The 16,326-nt window shown below is 45.0% G+C and overlaps 2 protein-coding genes across 2 annotated transcripts; both read left to right on the top strand.

Moving 5' to 3' along the window:
• The first annotated feature begins 10 nt into the window (after nucleotides 1-10).
• UQCRH (ubiquinol-cytochrome c reductase hinge protein) lies at nucleotides 11-4,730 on the top strand. Its single transcript, XM_028733599.2, has 4 exons — nucleotides 11-145; nucleotides 1,939-1,965; nucleotides 3,275-3,436; nucleotides 4,475-4,730. The coding sequence occupies exons 1-4, from the start codon at nucleotides 95-97 to the stop codon at nucleotides 4,505-4,507; spliced, it is 273 nt and encodes a 90-aa protein (XP_028589432.1). The 5' UTR covers nucleotides 11-94; the 3' UTR covers nucleotides 4,508-4,730.
• Nucleotides 4,731-6,800: 2,070 nt separating this feature from the next.
• On the top strand, nucleotides 6,801-12,535 carry NSUN4 (NOP2/Sun RNA methyltransferase 4). The gene is made up of 6 exons (XM_028733598.2): nucleotides 6,801-7,234; nucleotides 8,143-8,546; nucleotides 9,339-9,493; nucleotides 10,226-10,380; nucleotides 11,386-11,510; nucleotides 12,133-12,535. Exons 1-6 carry the CDS (start codon nucleotides 6,842-6,844, stop codon nucleotides 12,407-12,409), a joined length of 1,509 nt encoding a protein of 502 aa, XP_028589431.2. The 5' UTR covers nucleotides 6,801-6,841; the 3' UTR covers nucleotides 12,410-12,535.
• Nucleotides 12,536-16,326: the final 3,791 nt, after the last annotated feature.

Here is a 16,326-nt window from a genome sequence, read left to right as displayed (position 1 = left end):
CGCTGTGAGTGGGCGGGATTTCCGCCGAGGTTGCGGGTGACCCTTCGGCGTCCTTCTGGGGAAGCGGAGCAAGGCTTGAGGGAGATTTGCGGCGATGGGGCGGCAGGATGAGAAGGCGCTGGAGGGCCGGAGCGGGGACCCCGAGGTGAGCGCAGCCCGGGAGCCGGCGAGGCGAAGCATCTTTGCTCTGGCCTCCGGGATGGTGTGCTTTCCCTCCCCTTCCTTCCAGCCTCCCCACCGCTGGGCCTCCCTCTCTTCCCTCCGGGTTTCGTTTCTTTTTCGTTTCTTCTCCTCACAGAGCGACGGTTGGAGACCTGCTCAGAGCTTAGGCCCAGAACGCACTTACCCGGGAGCAAGCGCCGCTGAACGCAATGGGACTTGCTTCCGAGTAGACGCTTATGGGCCTGCCCTGTCAATGGGCCTTCTTCTTTACACGGTCCGAGTGCCGTAGCGGGTGGGGTACAAACAGCCGTGGGCGAGATGCCTCCCTCGCCACGGGCTTCTGGGTTTTCCAGAGCTGACCCATGGCTGGAGGCAGAATATCAGTCTTCGTTGTGTCTCCTGTCGACACTCCCCTGCTTTCTTCCTTGATACTCGCAGGTTAATCTCTCTCTCTCGTGCTAGAGGCCCTCTTTTCATTATTCCTCCCCCCCCCCCTTGATCCTTCCCTTCTCCGAGTCATTTTTCCTCCTCGCATCTTGCTTGTTCTCATTTATTTCTATTTATTGGTCACCATCATAACAGATAGAGCCAAATATCTGTTCTCCGTTGCCAAAGGAAGCCCAGAAATGGAGTACAGTGAAAATTAAAACTTAACAGGTTTTCATTAAGGTCCTGACTTCCGTGTGTATATGTGCACACACACGTGTTCTGCTCTTCAAGTAAGAGATCAGCGGTTTCTACTCCTTCTTTTTAATAAGTGGTCTCTGCCAGAGGTTTGCTGTTTAATATATGTGTTCTGCCCAGTGCCTGATGTAATATTCTGGTTGCAGATACAGTGGTACCTCGCAAGACGAATGCCTCGCAAGACAAAAAACTCGCTAGACGAAAGGTTTTTCCGTTTTCAAGTTGCCTCGCAAGACGAATTTCCCTATGGGCTTGCTTCGCAAGACGAAAACGTCTCACGACTTTGTTTCCTTTGTCTAAATAATAATTCGTAAGACGAAAAATTCGCTAGACGACAAAACTTGCGGAACGAATTAATTTCGTCTTGCGGGGCACCACTGTATTAAGTATTATACAGCTGCTGTTCTTTTCAGCATTGCTGCAGTTTATATCTAGAATTCCACTATATCTGTATTTGTATGCTTGTTGTGGCTGACTGTCCTTTATTTATCCTGTCCCATATTATGTTGCTTCACAGTATGTTCAGTATACTGCTGCCTCTGACTCTCCCATCAGTCTTTACCACATCCGTTTCTCAGTTTGTTCTACCCATATCTAAGAGGCTTTCTTAAATAAGACCCTCTGTGGCTTAGCCTTATTTCCATTCTGCTCCTTGTCAGGATATCTCCAGTGCCTGAAGAGCTGGAGCATTTCCCATGAGTTTTGATCTGGTTCTAGTTAAGCCATAATTTCCCCTCAGCATTGGGGGCCTATTTCCACAGCAATACTGTGGTCACTATACCTCTTGCCACCAAGTCCCTAACAGGTTAGAAAGATGCCTAGTGAAAGGTTTAAAGTCCAGCCTGTTAAAATGTACATATACATTGGTTTTGAATATCAGTTTGAAGGGACCCTTTTAAATAAATATCTAGGAATAACAGACATTTTTGTTATAACAGACATATATATGTGTTATGAAAGAGAAGTTGTACAGTACTACATAGCGGAAATGCAAATAAGTGGAATTGGTTTTGATATGGTTAAGTATACTCTTATTATAGAAATATCATGACATTTATGAGTCTATTCTTATTTTCTTGCATCTCTGTCCAGGAGGAGGAGGAGGAAGAAGAGCTTGTGGTAGGTAAACTTTATTATAATGACAATGGGGAAAGATTAATCCTTTGAGAGCAGCAGACTTCTTAAACCCTAGTCTATAAAATGTCCTATTTGTATTTAGAAAACCAGGGAAAGGTACAAAAGGCTGGGGGTAGGGAAGTACAGGCATGCCTTGTTTTATTGAGATTTGCTTTATTGCGTCTCACAGATAATGTTCTGTGCAGCTGCAGGCAGCCTGACCACTTCCGGGGGAAGGAAGCCCCCTGATGACCTTCAGGCCACAGGAGTGGAGCTAGCTAGGGCTGGAACTGAGGTTTCCCCCCTCCTGCTCCTGCAGTCGGGGGGGGGGGGCATGGCTTAATAGGCTGCAGTATAGTGGAAACATAACTTTTATATACACTTGGGGGGAAAATGGTTTTGTGTGACTCACTTTATTGTGATATTTGCTTTTATTGTGGTGGTCTGGAACTGAACCTGCACTATCTCCAAGGTATGCCTGTACTTTGGTTCAGAACTGAAAGTGCATGAGTAGCTTTAATACATAGCTACTTTGCTGTAGAAAGGTTATTTGCATCACATTTTGCCATACAGAAAGTGCCATTCACATCCTGTCTGTCTTCAGGATAATAATGTTTAATAAGTGATACTTATATTGACAACTTAAATAGTTTTGAATATCTCTGGAGTCCCACAACAGTAGCTTGCTTGCTTTCCCAACAGTATATAACTTTCACCTAGGCACTGATAAGTCATAAAATGATAAATCAATAACCAAATTGTGTTTGTCAAGTGTGATACAAGTGCTGTTTCTTCTCCATATCTATTTTGAACCTTTTATATATTGAGATGTGGTGTAGTACATAGGCTTTTCCTACTTTCAAATACTGCAGTTAAGGAGGATATTTTTCAAACACCCACAACTTGGTTTTGTATGTAACTTAACCATAACATTTCCCCCACAATCTAATGCAAGAATGAAAGCCATCTGGATTAGAATCCATATACAGGTTCTGCACCTCATTTAAGTTAGGCTTGGTTCACATGCTCCTTATTTATAATCCTGTTTTGGCTCTTGGTTCTTCCTTAGAAAAATGATTGTAATTTACCTGACTGTAACACTAAAGTTGGAAGTGTAGAGGTAGAATATTTTAACAACAGGACTGTTAATGCCTGGCATTTTAGATCTCATCATTTGTATGCTTGTCATTATCATCTATCCAGGACAAGTTATAGCAAGCTTTTATATTCTAGCTTGTGGTGGTAAAGTTGAACCTCTCTCTTAGCAATCGCTCATTAACTGTGCCTATTTTATATCTTCCTTTTTGTCCAGGATCCTTTAACTACTCTAAGGGAGCATTGTGAACAGATTGAGAAATGTGTGAAAGCTCGGGAACGTTTAGAGGAGTGTAATGCTCGAGTGTCATCCAAGTCCCATACAGAGGAGAAGTGTACAGAGGAACTCTTTGACTTCTTGCACGCTAGAGACCATTGTGTAAGTTTGTCTCAGAGTAATTTCTAAGTGTGAACAGTATTTTGTGGCCAAATACCTTATTTCTCCAGTGTTGAGCCACAGACACTTTATTGAAAGTCAATATAGATTGAATAACTGAATCGAGGTACTATTTTGACATTTATCTTGTGGGTGTGGAATTACACTGTCAGCTTTATAAATTAGTTTTTTTAGAAGTATTATTATTGATTTCATTTCTACACAGCTTTATATTTTAAAGGAAAAATCTCAAAAGCGGATTACACCGCATTAAAACATCAAATAAAACAATCCAGAATAAAACATTACTGAAGAAGGTCAAATATAAAGTATACATTCAAAGCAACATTACTAAGAGAAAACTAAGATGATATTTTTTTAATATTCTTTATTAAAAAATATAAAGAATTATAAGACAAAAGAAAAACTAGAAAAAAGAAAACATAAACTTACAAGATTTTTATACAATATCCTAAAATAGTATCTTAAAAAATTCAAAATAAAACATTACAAAGGAGTGTTGCGTAATAACGATGCAGAGGTTTGTAAAATATTGGCTTGTTGCTTCTAGAGTACATTTTTCTGTAACCAGCTTTCTTGATTGTAAGTAGGCAAGAATATATTGTGCAAGAATGCAGTTGGTTCCCAGAGGGAGCAAAACAGTAGCCCTCCTCAGGTGTGAATAAAACATGTGCTAGCTTTGCCCTCCATTCCATTTGATTGCCTGTGGGAGTTGAAAGATAAATTCCTGAAGTGTGGAGCCTTCTGCACTGTGTGCATTTTAGAACACTGGTTTTCCATGGTTCTGAAATGTGTGTGGAGACTCGACAAGCACAGGAGGCTCCCTGTTTCAAAAGTTCACCCTCCCCAAATCGGTGGGAGATGGGAAAAGTTAAGGGACAGAGCTAGTACACTCATTCCAGCTTCCCCCATCACATATTTCTCTTGGGTATAATGCCTAAAGAAGGCTATTAGGACTAATGTGTGTGTTGCTAAAGAAGCTCCTGTTAATTCAATTTGTTCATCTTTTGGTTTTTTCAGGTGGCTCATAAACTCTTCAGCAAATTGAAATAAATGTTAATATAAGCCTGTGTCGTCCTCATGCATAGCTGATGAAAACCTGAGTGTTCAGTTTGAGTAAACATGCAGCTCTGCACGTGTGATATGAAAGTGAATTGTGGTAATTCTGGGAGAATTTACGAGTTGCCATCAGGATACATCTGTTATGTAGAAGATTTGTGGCTGCTTAACAAAGTGTTTCTGTAGACTTCTGATATTAAAGATATTTCCTGTCAAATGTGAAAATGTTTGCTTGTTATGACAGCCAAGACATCTTAGCATGCTCTGAAGTTAAACATAAAAAATTAGGCAATTTAGTAATGCAAAGGATCCATTTTTTCATGACATTGAAAACTTTTAATTGCATATAGATCTTCAGAAAACAGCAACTAATATCCTTAATAGTAACTGTGAGGGAGAAACCAAAGAGGTCAGAATACATATATGTATAGGTGAAATAAATATTGGAAAGGATGTAGGTGGTTAGGCAGGTTGTTGGGGGGGGGGGGGCAGTATGAGGTTTTAGGGTCCTAAACAATATAGTCCTGTGTGTGCTGCTGGCTACCTCCTCTTTCCACAATGCCCATTGCTTTCTTTCAATAATATGCATCTTCCTATTTTATAGTAAGCGTGGGAGGTAGAATCCAAAATTTAGAAGAGATTACAGATTAGAAGAGATCATGTAGATATGTTTACATAATAATAATATGTGTGGAACCTTTCTTAGTGAGATATATTTTAAAATGGCATTCTGTCTACATTGTCACACATGTAACCTGGAAGCTTGTATGTAATCTTTCCCATGCTACACATGGTGCCTATGTGGTGTCTATCCCAGCTGTATTTGCAGCTGTCTAGCAGCTGTGTTTGCCTGTAAAGCTGGAGACATTCCTATACCAACATCAAGCTTACATTGAATGAATCCTAGGAAGGAAAGAACTCCCCACTGTGGAAGATGGATGCAGAATCAAATCAGTTGAGTTCCTACACTAGCTGCTTTTATTTCAAACAATTCTGGTGACCATGGTACCAAGTTTGCAACATGTTCAGCCAAGCTACTAAGGCTTATTTTGTCGTTTTGTACCATGGGGCCCCATTTTCCTTTCTTAACATCAGAGCTACAGTCTCATCAGTGTCAGGCCTTTTCTTACGATCTGGTCAGGTTTCAGCCGTATCTGAAGTAAGAGCACCTCTGAAGAGTCCTTGGCAACGCCACACGGACCTCTGGAATGACAGGAGTGTGTGAGGGGAGGGAAGCTGATCAGAAGCCAGTTTAACAACCTAGTGTCTGCCTGACCTGCAGACATCTTGACACAAACTGGGAGAAACTTCAACCACTAATCTTTTGAATGTCAGACAACTGCTAAAAAGGATAGGTGTCCTAATTTGAGGTAACAATATCCTACGGAAAACCTCTAGGGTAGATTTCCACTTTGAGGACACACATTCCTGAGGGTGTGATTGTTTCATGTGAGAGACCAGTGAATTACCTTTTAATGGCAGATATACAATGGTACCTCTGGTTACAAACGCTTCATGTTACGAGCTCTGTTAACCCGGAAGTAGCTGCTCCTGGTTGCGAACTTTGCCCCAGGATGCGAACAGAAATCCTGTGCCTCCAGTGGGAGGCCCCATTAATAAAGCACGCCTCAGGATAAGAACGGTTTCAGCTTAAGAACAGAACTCTGGAACGAATTAAGTTCATAACCAGAGGTACCACTGTACTTTAGGACAGTCTTCCTCAACATTGGGTCCCCTCCAGATGGACTACATCCATCAGCCCTGGCTACTCAAGGACATACCTCACCAGGGTGGCTTGCAGGGACTTTTAAAATCACACAGTAGGAGTTTGCTTTAAACTAAGGAAGAGTTGTTAAATGTCATAAACAAACTTGGGTTACCTTACATATCAATTCAGCACTGAAAATGTCAATTCAGCTGATGAGCCAACATTCCATGTTTGTGACTGCTCTATTATGGGCACTATACACATCGCACACAACTTCATGGTGTAGCCCCACAGTACTAGCAAGCTGAAATTGGGAAGAAAAAAACGAGCTCCTTATTTGGTTTTCACATAATTGAAGAGCAGATGCAGACCCATGTGGTATGTCAGAAATGGAAAACTTGCGTCTTTAGGCTTTGTCACCCTAAACTTGCTGGACCAAGGACACCTGGCTGGTGCCTACCAGATGTTTAGGCCTACAACTCCCATCATCCTCTGCCCTTGGCCATGGTGCTTGGGCTGCTGGGAGTTGCAGTGAAAGGCACCTCGCCGGCTGCCCCTGCTGCAGACCTAGACCACCGATCGCGCGTGCTGGACCAGAAGGCCTGGACCACAGGTTCCCCATGCCTGTGCTAGAGGTAGCAGGACGTTGTAACCTGTGCCCGAAACGACCTGCTTGGAATGAAACCTCCGGCGGCACGCGTCTCGGCAAGAGCGAATTCTCCGATACCTTTCGCGGTACATGCCTGGCGCAAATGCATGAGACTCCGGCAACCCGGCGTCCACCGGAAAAGATGCCCACCCCGCCCCGACGCTTGGCAGAAGAGGAGGAGGAGCTTCTGCGTCGGCCGGCGGGCTGTCCTCATTGGCGCTGGAGCCGAGCGATGGCGGCTGCACGCACTGCAAGCGGGAAGGGGCTGCTGCTGCAGCTGCTGCGGAAAGAGGCGGCTTTGCCGACGGTCCCGTCCTTCGCCTTCGTTCCCTGTCGGCACCGACACGCGCAGAAGAAGAAATGGGTGAGGCGCGAGGGACGCGGACCCCGACCCACAGCTCCTGCGGCGCCCTCCCGTGCCCAGCCCAGTGAAGCCCCAAAGGACACCCTGCCCCGTGCCCTTCAGCGGGTCCCCGCTGCGTTGCTTCCTCCGCCCCCCGGGTTTTTATTACCCACCCCGATCTCCGTCCAGTCCTCGGCACTTTGTCCCGGCTCTGAAATCCGGCCTCTCTCTCCCGCCTCGCTTGCCGTGGCCTCCGTTACGTGAAATTAAGTTAGCGTGTTTGCCTGGCCCTTTTAGAGAAGGCTTCTTGGTAGGAGCCCATTCTCTAGTCTAGATCAGGGTTTCCCAAACTTAGCACTGCAGCTGGTGTAGGACTACAACTCCCATCATCCCTAGCTAGCAGGGCCAGTGGTCTAGGATGATGGGAATTGTAGTCCAAAACCCAAGTTTGGGAAACCCTGCTCTAGATAGGGATGTTGCACTCCAGCTGCCATTGGCCCCCAGCCTGCATTGTTCCTTGAGTTGTAGTTTTCCTTCTTTTGTTGTGACAAACAGCTTCGAGGCTGTTGCAAAATATGGCATTTCACCTGAACAAATAGCTTAGTTTGTATGAGTTACTTTCAGGTGCAGAATATGGACCTCCTGATGGTAGAACGCACATAGAGTGTGTGTGCCCATAAGAAGGGAGCTGTTCCCTGCTGGTGCTATCTCACGGGGATGTGGGTGGAGGACGTTGTGTGGGTCCGTCCCTGATGTCAGGATGGGTAGGAAATGCCAGCGACATTGGCCCTGGTCTTTGATTTCACTATGCAGTCATACATCCAAGCACTGTAGGGCCACATCATGGTAAAGAGGTGTGTGGTGCATGTAATGCCCAAACATTATCAGCACTAATATTTTACCTGTTGCACATTTTCATCCATGTAAAGGCATCCACCACTCCTCGTGTGCCTTGCACCAGACGGGCTCTGCGGGTCTTCGACATGACCTATGGTGTGCAGTTTGGCAGCCTCTGGCCCTCGATCCGCATCGGTCTTCTCTCAGAGCAAAAATATGGAGCTCTTATCAACAATTACTGTGATGCACAGAAGGTCACCCAGGAACTGGAAGAAATGCAGGCAGCAGATTTCATCTGGGAATCTGGAAAAGTAGAGCAGGACCTGGATCCTGCAGCTGAGCAAGGTGCCAGTGAGCCTGAATCATCCTCAGAAACTCAGACTGAACCCTCTGAGCTCCAAGCGCAACCTCCTCATTCTCCTTTCATATCCATCAGTCCCAACATAAAATGTTACACGTTCCCCAAAGGAGATATCAGCCTTTTTCATCCAGCCAGGTTTGTAGCTGATTTTGGGTGAGGAGGTGGGTTTTGGGGTGCTCTTCAGCATTTGTAAGATGAAAATAATTGCATTGGGCAGAATCCAACTTAGCCCATGGATTTCTTCTTGTACATTGAAATATTCTCCTCCCCACCCCCCTAAATCTGTTCTGGGGTTCTCACAATCCTCCGGAGTAGATTTGGGGAAGCGTCAGGACAGGACACACACAGAAGGGTGGGGATGGGGAGTTCTGTTACACAAGTGGAACTCCTTATTCTGATGGGCAGCAGTAGTTGAACACTGCCCATTACTTGCAAACTTCTAAAATACCTGATTGCTGCCAATGACAACAAATGGATCTTTTGCCTCTCTTTCAGTTGTTAAGGTACTTAGTTCTTGCTTCACTTAGTAAAGCTGAGTGTAGGGACAGTCTTCTCTCCCATGAAAATATGGAATAGATGGAAGGGAAGCTAGGTGGTGTCAAAGCCCCTGGTATTATATTGTGCTCTTACTGGCAGAACCCCACCATGCAGGGGTACATGAGCGTGAATGTTATATGCCTTATACTGAGTCAGACGTTGGTCCATATATCTCAGTATTGCCTACACTGATTGGCAGCAGCTCTCCATCATTTGTCTTTCCCAGCTCTACCTAGAGATTCAAGCTGGAACTATTTGCATGCAGAACGTATGCTCCACAGTTGAGCTGCAGACCTTCCATACTGCCAGTGCATGTTAAGTAGGAATTAATTGAGGCTCAAATTTCCTGTGCCTGCCATGCTAAACTTCATCTGTTCCCTTTTTTCATAGACCAGACATGATAGGAGTTCTGGGCTATTATCTTCTGGATGCTTCATCCATCTTGCCCGTCTTGGCTCTCAATGTGCAGCCTGGCAACCTGGTCCTTGACCTTTGCGCAGCACCAGGTGGAAAGATGCTGGCCCTTCTACAGACTGGATGTTGTCGTAAGTAGAATTCTTCTGCAGCAGGTGGTGCTCAAATGGTGTAGGCAGGACAAGTTAGTGAAAACTGTTTTTCCTATATCTGTCCGGAAAGAGTTGAAAGGATCAGATAGTCTGGTATGATGCATCATGTTTGCTTCTGCTTGTGGTGCAGTGCAATTTTGATTACACAGGTTACTCTCCAGAAGGCCATCTTAGGGAAGGGAGCAGGACATTTTCTCCGGCCTCTTCCAGCTCCAACAACTCCTTCTCTCTTTGTAGAGCAGGGGTGGCCAGAGCGCCACATTCACCCTTGGCCAACTCTCCAGGCCTCACATGACAAGAGAGGGTGTGACCCACACTCTTGTGCACGCACACTGAGAGCACACACATATTCAAGGCACACATGATCACATGCCCACCCAGCACTGTGTCTGCATTAAACATAAAAGATAATTTCCTATTATATGTCAACATGGGATGACTCTCTCATTCCCCCAGCATCCTAAATGTCTATCTGGTGGCAGAGTATGGCAAGTTTTTAATTCTGACAAAGATATATATATACTTTTTTGGTGTGTGTGTGTGTGTACACATACGCACATTCATACACTGCCAAAACTGATGGGGTCTTCTTTTAAGAAAGTTGGCAACATATTCATCATTTCTCAGTCATGTGCAAATTTTGGTTTGTTGACTTGGAGCTTCCAAGAGTCTGTCTGCCCTTGGTGTATGCTGTTGCTGTTCTTTCATTAGGACAGCTGGCTGCCAATGACCTCTCTGTTTCCCGCACTCGTCGGCTGCGTCAAATTCTCCATAGCTACCTTCCAGAAGAGCTCAGCAAGATAGTGAGGATTACATCATGGGATGGAAGGAAGTGGGGTGACCTGGAGATGAATACTTACGATAGGGTAAGCATTGCTGTAGATAACGTTACTGGGAGTAGCCCATTAGAAGAGCGCCAGCAGGTGCCTGCAGCTACTGAACATATGATCTCTGCCATTCCCCCCTCACTTGTACAGAGCGCAGATTGCTCCTTTAGAATATATTTGCATCTTGCGGGGGGCGGATCGTGACAGTGGATGATACTGAACTTAGTCATATTGAGAGTGGACCCCCTGAAATCAATGGACTCGGAGTTAATACTTTGTTGAATATTATCTGGTTTGTCTATAGCCAAGACCTGTGCTTTCTGCCACATCTGATAACTCCTTTACTGGTAATGTATGTAACTTTGGTTCAGAGAGTCCAGCTGAAGTCCATTTCTATTGTAAACACTCAACTATTAAAAAATAATAATTCCCAAGCCTTTTCCTTGATGTAGGAAAATAATAATTTTAGTTATCAGAATGTGTAGGTACTTTGAACGTCATCTACCTATTTTTACTTCCTATCTTTCCTCTTAAGGCAGGCATGGCCAAGCTTGGCCCTCCAGCTGTTTTGGGACTACAATTCCCATCATCCCTGACCACTGGTCCTGTTAGCTAGGGATGATGGGAGTTGTAGTCCCAAAACAGTTGGAGGGCCAAGTTGGGCCATGCCTGCTCTAAGGAGTTCAAGGTGGTGTATATGGTTTCTCCTCACAACCCTGTGAGGGTAGACAGCAAGATGGTGACTAGAGCCTAAACTTGCCCAGGCAGCTTCATGATTGAGTGTGGATTTGAACCTGGGTTTCCTTTGGTTTTAGTCCAGCACTCTAACCTCTACACCACAATGGCTGTATGAGTATTACATGCAAGAGGCTTAAGAACAGTTGCAGTTGTGAATGGCAGAAGATGGCCTCCAAGATATCATCCAGTAGTGCCTTAATGAGCCTGATGAGAAGCTGTGTGATATGGGACAAGCTGTGTGGGAGGGCACAAACAGGTAAAAGTCCACCGAGTTTAATTGGAATATTTGCCCTCTATCCCATGCAGGTCCTTGTGGATGTACCATGCACAAATGACCGTCACTCAGTCGTAGAAGAGGACAACAATATGTTCAATCAAATGAGAAAGGGGGAGCGTCAGATGTTGCCAATGCTCCAGGTGGAGCTGCTTGTGTAAGTGATCCTGACCTTATGTGATACATGTTAACTTTTGAGCTGCACCAGGGTTTCACATTGTGGGCTTTATTAAATCATTCACAGCATTGCAAATGAGTCCGCAAAACTCTACAAAAGTGCTCATCTGCCTGCCATCCTGCCCACATACAAATGTGTAAGGCTCTTGTGGATTAAAAGACAAAGGGTTGCTTTTAACTAAGTTTTACTTGGAGTAGACTCATTGAAATTCATTGCTATTATTGTCTTAGGCCCATTAATTTCAGTGGGTCTGCTCCGAGTAGGTTAATTAAATACAATTCAGAGGATCCAACTTCAGTAATGCTTCCTTGCCTACTCTTCTGGAGGTGATTTTGATTTGATTTGGTGACTAGGAAAATATTTCTTTAAAAAACCTGGAGTTCTAGCCAAAGTGGAACCCTTACTTTAATGTAATTATCCAGTAATCTCCTGCTGCTAAGTTAGATTCTCCTAAGTCTATCCCAAAGTATGATGGTTGTTTTCAGCTGGAGCTCTTTTAAGCATTGTTGTGTAATTATTCTGTACGTTGTCTTGTGACGTTGATGTGCCTTGAAATGTAAATCTGTAAATAAATAAAAAGTTCTTTCTGTTCCTTTCCCAGGGCTGGGATACTTGCTGCCAAGCCAGGGGGAGACGTCGTGTACTCAACGTGCTCCTTGTCTCAGCTCCAGAATGAGTATGTGGTTGAAAGAGCTGTGGAGCTATTAGCAATCCAACATGACATTAGCATCCAGGTTGAAGACTTGAGCTGTTTTCGAAAGCGGTTCCAGAACACATTTTCATTCTATCCTGACTGCAGACTTGGAGAACTCATCCTTCCCCATCTCACAGCTAACTTTGGACCCATGTATTTTTGCAAATTGCACAGATTGAATTAGAAAGGGCATGGCATGGCACGAAAAGTGTCCTGGGATATTTTCAACTTCCCTTTGACACCTGTCTTTTTGAATAAAGACTATGATGCAGCTTGCAATAAAAACAAGCATTTTGCTTAATTGACCCCACACCTGTGTGCTATTAAAAAAAACCTCACATTACTCACTGTATGTGGTTGCTACCAAACAAACTCTTCCCTCCACAGATGGGTGGAAGTCATGTGTACAAGCCTTTGATGTGTGCAGCTATCATTGAATACAACCCATGATTTCTGCCATGTATATTGGCTGCATAGGAATATTTTTTTTTACATAAGCCCATATGCTGCAAGTGGAATGTAAACCACTCAAGAGATAGAAGAGTATGATCCCAAAAGCACAGAATAAAAATTTGCAAAAATTCTAAAAAAAAATCTGTTTGCATACTTTACACAAACTTCGCAGGAGGAGGAAGACTAGTGTGCACCTTGCAGAGTTCCTCTTGCATATTAGACATATGTTGTTGGAGTGTCCATTTTCTAAATGTTCACTAAGCTTTTCTGAGAACTGACTACCTGATCTAGACCCTGTGTTTGGGTGAAGATACAAATACTTTCTTCCTGTCCATAATGACTTAATAGGCTGCTCAACCGCCACTTAAGACCTTTGCAACCAATGGCTACTGCAGGAAAGAAGATATACATGATGTGATTGGAATCTTAGACATGGCTGCACCATCAAATTTATTGCATGTATTTTCAGAGGAAAGTCCTCCAGCCTCCCCGGGAGTTCAGGCTGGTGCTGTTCATACTAGAGAGGCTGGAAGAAGCAGTGCATTGCTGGCAGGCCTGCCCATGTATTTCTCAGCATTGGACTGGACTGGTTTGGACATAATTGAAGCATCGTGTGTGTGTTGGTGGGGGGGTTCTTAGCCAAGTTTTGTTTCAAAATTTAGCAGCTAGACAGGATAAGATTCCTGTTTTTTAATCTGTCCAGCCATCAGCCTGTTTTGTTATTTAGGGGTCAGTGAGACGTAAGAATTTTTCCTTGAAATAATTTTTCCATTCTTAACTATTATTATTTTGACTTCTGATCAAGGTGAGGGTGGATGTTGGTTGCTAGACAGTGGAAGTGTGGCTCAAACCAGGAATACAGTGGTACCTCGGGTTAAGAACTTAATTTGTTTTGGAGGTTCGTTCTTAACTTGAAACTGTTCTTAACCTGAGGAGGTACCACTTTAGCTAATGGGGCCTTGCGCTGCTGGAGCACAATTTCTGTTCTTATCCTGAAGCAAAGTTCTTAACCCAAGGTACTATTTCTGGGTTAGCGGAGTTTGTAACCTGAAGCGTCTGTAACCCAAGGTACCACTGTATAACCTTTTGGTGGACATTTCTTAAAAAGGCTTGGTTACAAAGATAAAACAATGGTATATTAAAATGTTAGTTCTAGTACACATTGTGCTTTTACAAACATATTACTTTGAAAGTGTTTATGATGGAATCCAAGACATGTTGAAAACCAGAAAGTGGCAATCAGATGCCAGGGAAAAAAAATGTAAAGTGGTTAATTAGCATGCTTTCAGCTTTCATGTATTCTTGGTGCGTATCTTTTTGGCAGAATTCAGCATGCTACGTTTGGAAGTGTAGAGGGGCTGCATTATGTGGATCATACACACAACCCAGTGGTTTCCAATTGGTGGTCTACAGATCCTAGGGGTCCGTTGCACCATTCACATAACAAAAGGTACCATAGAAATATATATATTTTTCTGCTGTTAACAGCAGCAAGAATATTATTGGCCCAAAAATGGAAGCAAGAAGAACTACCAATATTAGAAGAATGGAGGTTGAAATTGATGGGACTACGCAGAATTAGACCAGTGTATCCCAACCGGTGTTCCGCGGCACACTAGTGTGCCGCGAGAAGTTGCCTGGTGTGCCGCGGGAAAAATTAAAAAATTCGAAAGATATCCGGAGAGGCGGCCTTCAGGCGAGTTTTAATTTTAATTTTCCTTCTCCCACTTAATGCCCCACGCTCGCCTGAGCAGCTTGCAGTCCTCGGTAACCACGGCGACCCGAGGGAGGGGAGGGAACAGGGAAGTCGAGGGCGGCGGCGAGCCGTGATGACGTCAGTGGGCCACGCCGCCTCGCCCTGGCACGGTGTGAGAGCCCCGGCTAGTGGCGCGAGCTTCAGAATAATTGGGATCCGCGTGCGCGAGACCGAGATCGCGGGTAAGGAGCTCAGCCCTGGGCAGGAGGAAGCGGGGCCGCGCGTGCGGGCCACATCCCCACAGAGAGCGAGCCTCCCCCGGCCCACCACTCCGGGCAGGTCCACTCGCATGAGGGGGCGGCGATGGCAACGGCCGGCAGCTTGCCTGCAATGCCATCCCTCGAGCAGGCGAGGAGCCCGGAGGCTACCAGATGCGAGTCCTCTTTCCCACCCTGCTCGGGAGTCCAGAGCACTTGGTCGCATTCAGGATCTAGAGTGGGGAAGCGGGGCTTGTGTCTGGGCTGGACACATTGGGCTGCCTGTGCCGCTCGACCTGCGGGGAGAAATCAGGGTGGGAGTCACAACCGTGAGGCAGGGCTGCCAAGTGTGGCAGAAGAGGACACGGCCGTCGCACCTGTCCTTAGGTAGGAGCTTCTTCCGTGTCGACCTGCTGCCCTAAAGTCTTGGCTTTTTTCTTGGCTTTTTGGCGGTTGGCACAGAAGGAAGGCAAGGGGGAGGGGGGGAAATTGAAACTTACACTTTCGTGCGTCCCTCCCGGCGTGACGCTGCGCGCTGACGTCACGGGGCTGTAATGGTGGTGTGCCTCGAGATTTTTTTCATGAAACAAGTGTGCCTTTGCCCAAAAAAGGTTGGGAAACACTGAATTAGACAAACTAACAGGAAGGATCCGAGACCGGCGGGACCAGAGGTTTACCGAAGACTGGACTAAATTTACTGAGTATTTGAAAAGTATTTGTGATGATCAGATTACGTTTGTAGGACTACAAGAAGTTCTGTGAGGAGTAACTTAAGAAATATTGTAAAAATGGAAAGGGGGAAATGATTTGTTAGAAAAGGTAAAGGCAATATTAAGTTAAGAATTGCAGGAGAAATAATCAAGACGGAAGGCTATCAGAGATGCTGAAGGAAGTCCAAACAAGGACATATGTATAATAATTTGTGTGGTATGTCTTAATAAATTTTGTATGCTAAAAATAATAAAAAATATTTTTTAAAAAAGAAATATATATTTTTTCAAAGTCCATGGCTTGGCTTTTGAAAAATGGGGTCCACAGTACTTGGCTGATCAGGAACCACTGCTATACACACCTGTGAAGTTCACTTCTCCACTGTACATCGTAGATCATGGGTAGGCAAACTAAGGCCTGGGGGCTGGATCCAGCCCAATGGCCTTCTCAATCCGGCCCACAGACGGTCCTGAAATCAGCGTGTTTTTACATGAGTACAATGTGTCCTTTTATTTAAAATGCATCTCTGGGTTATTTGCAGGGCCTGCTGTTTTTACATGAGTAGAATGTGTGCTTTTATTTAAAATGCATCTCTGGATTATTTGTCGGGCATAGGAATTCGTTCATCCCCCCCCCCCAAAAAAAATATAGTCCTGCCCCCCCCCCCCCACAAGGTTTGAGGGATAGTGGACCGGCCCCCTGCTGAAAGTTTGCTGACCCCTGTCGTAGACCTTACCTCTAGGATGCATAGGACGTCTACATAGCTGGGGAAAGTTAGATGAGCAAAAGACTACGCTCATTCTCATGACCAGGGGAGGAGAAGGGGCCGGGGTTGCTGCACCTTTAATGTAGAAGGAAGAAAATCAGCTTCTGGGGCTTGTCACGCGAGTTACACCGGCTGACATCCCTCCTTCTTCCCAACTATTAAAGGCGCAGGAGCCCCGTCCTCTTTGGCGTGTGGCAACCCTCGCTCAGCCACCAGAG

The sequence above is a fragment of the Podarcis muralis genome, chromosome 5 (genome assembly GCF_964188315.1).
Source record: "Podarcis muralis chromosome 5, rPodMur119.hap1.1, whole genome shotgun sequence".
NCBI lineage: Eukaryota > Metazoa > Chordata > Lepidosauria > Squamata > Lacertidae > Podarcis > Podarcis muralis.
Note: the sequence above shows the minus strand (reverse complement) of the source record. Positions and strands in the feature narration are given on the sequence as shown.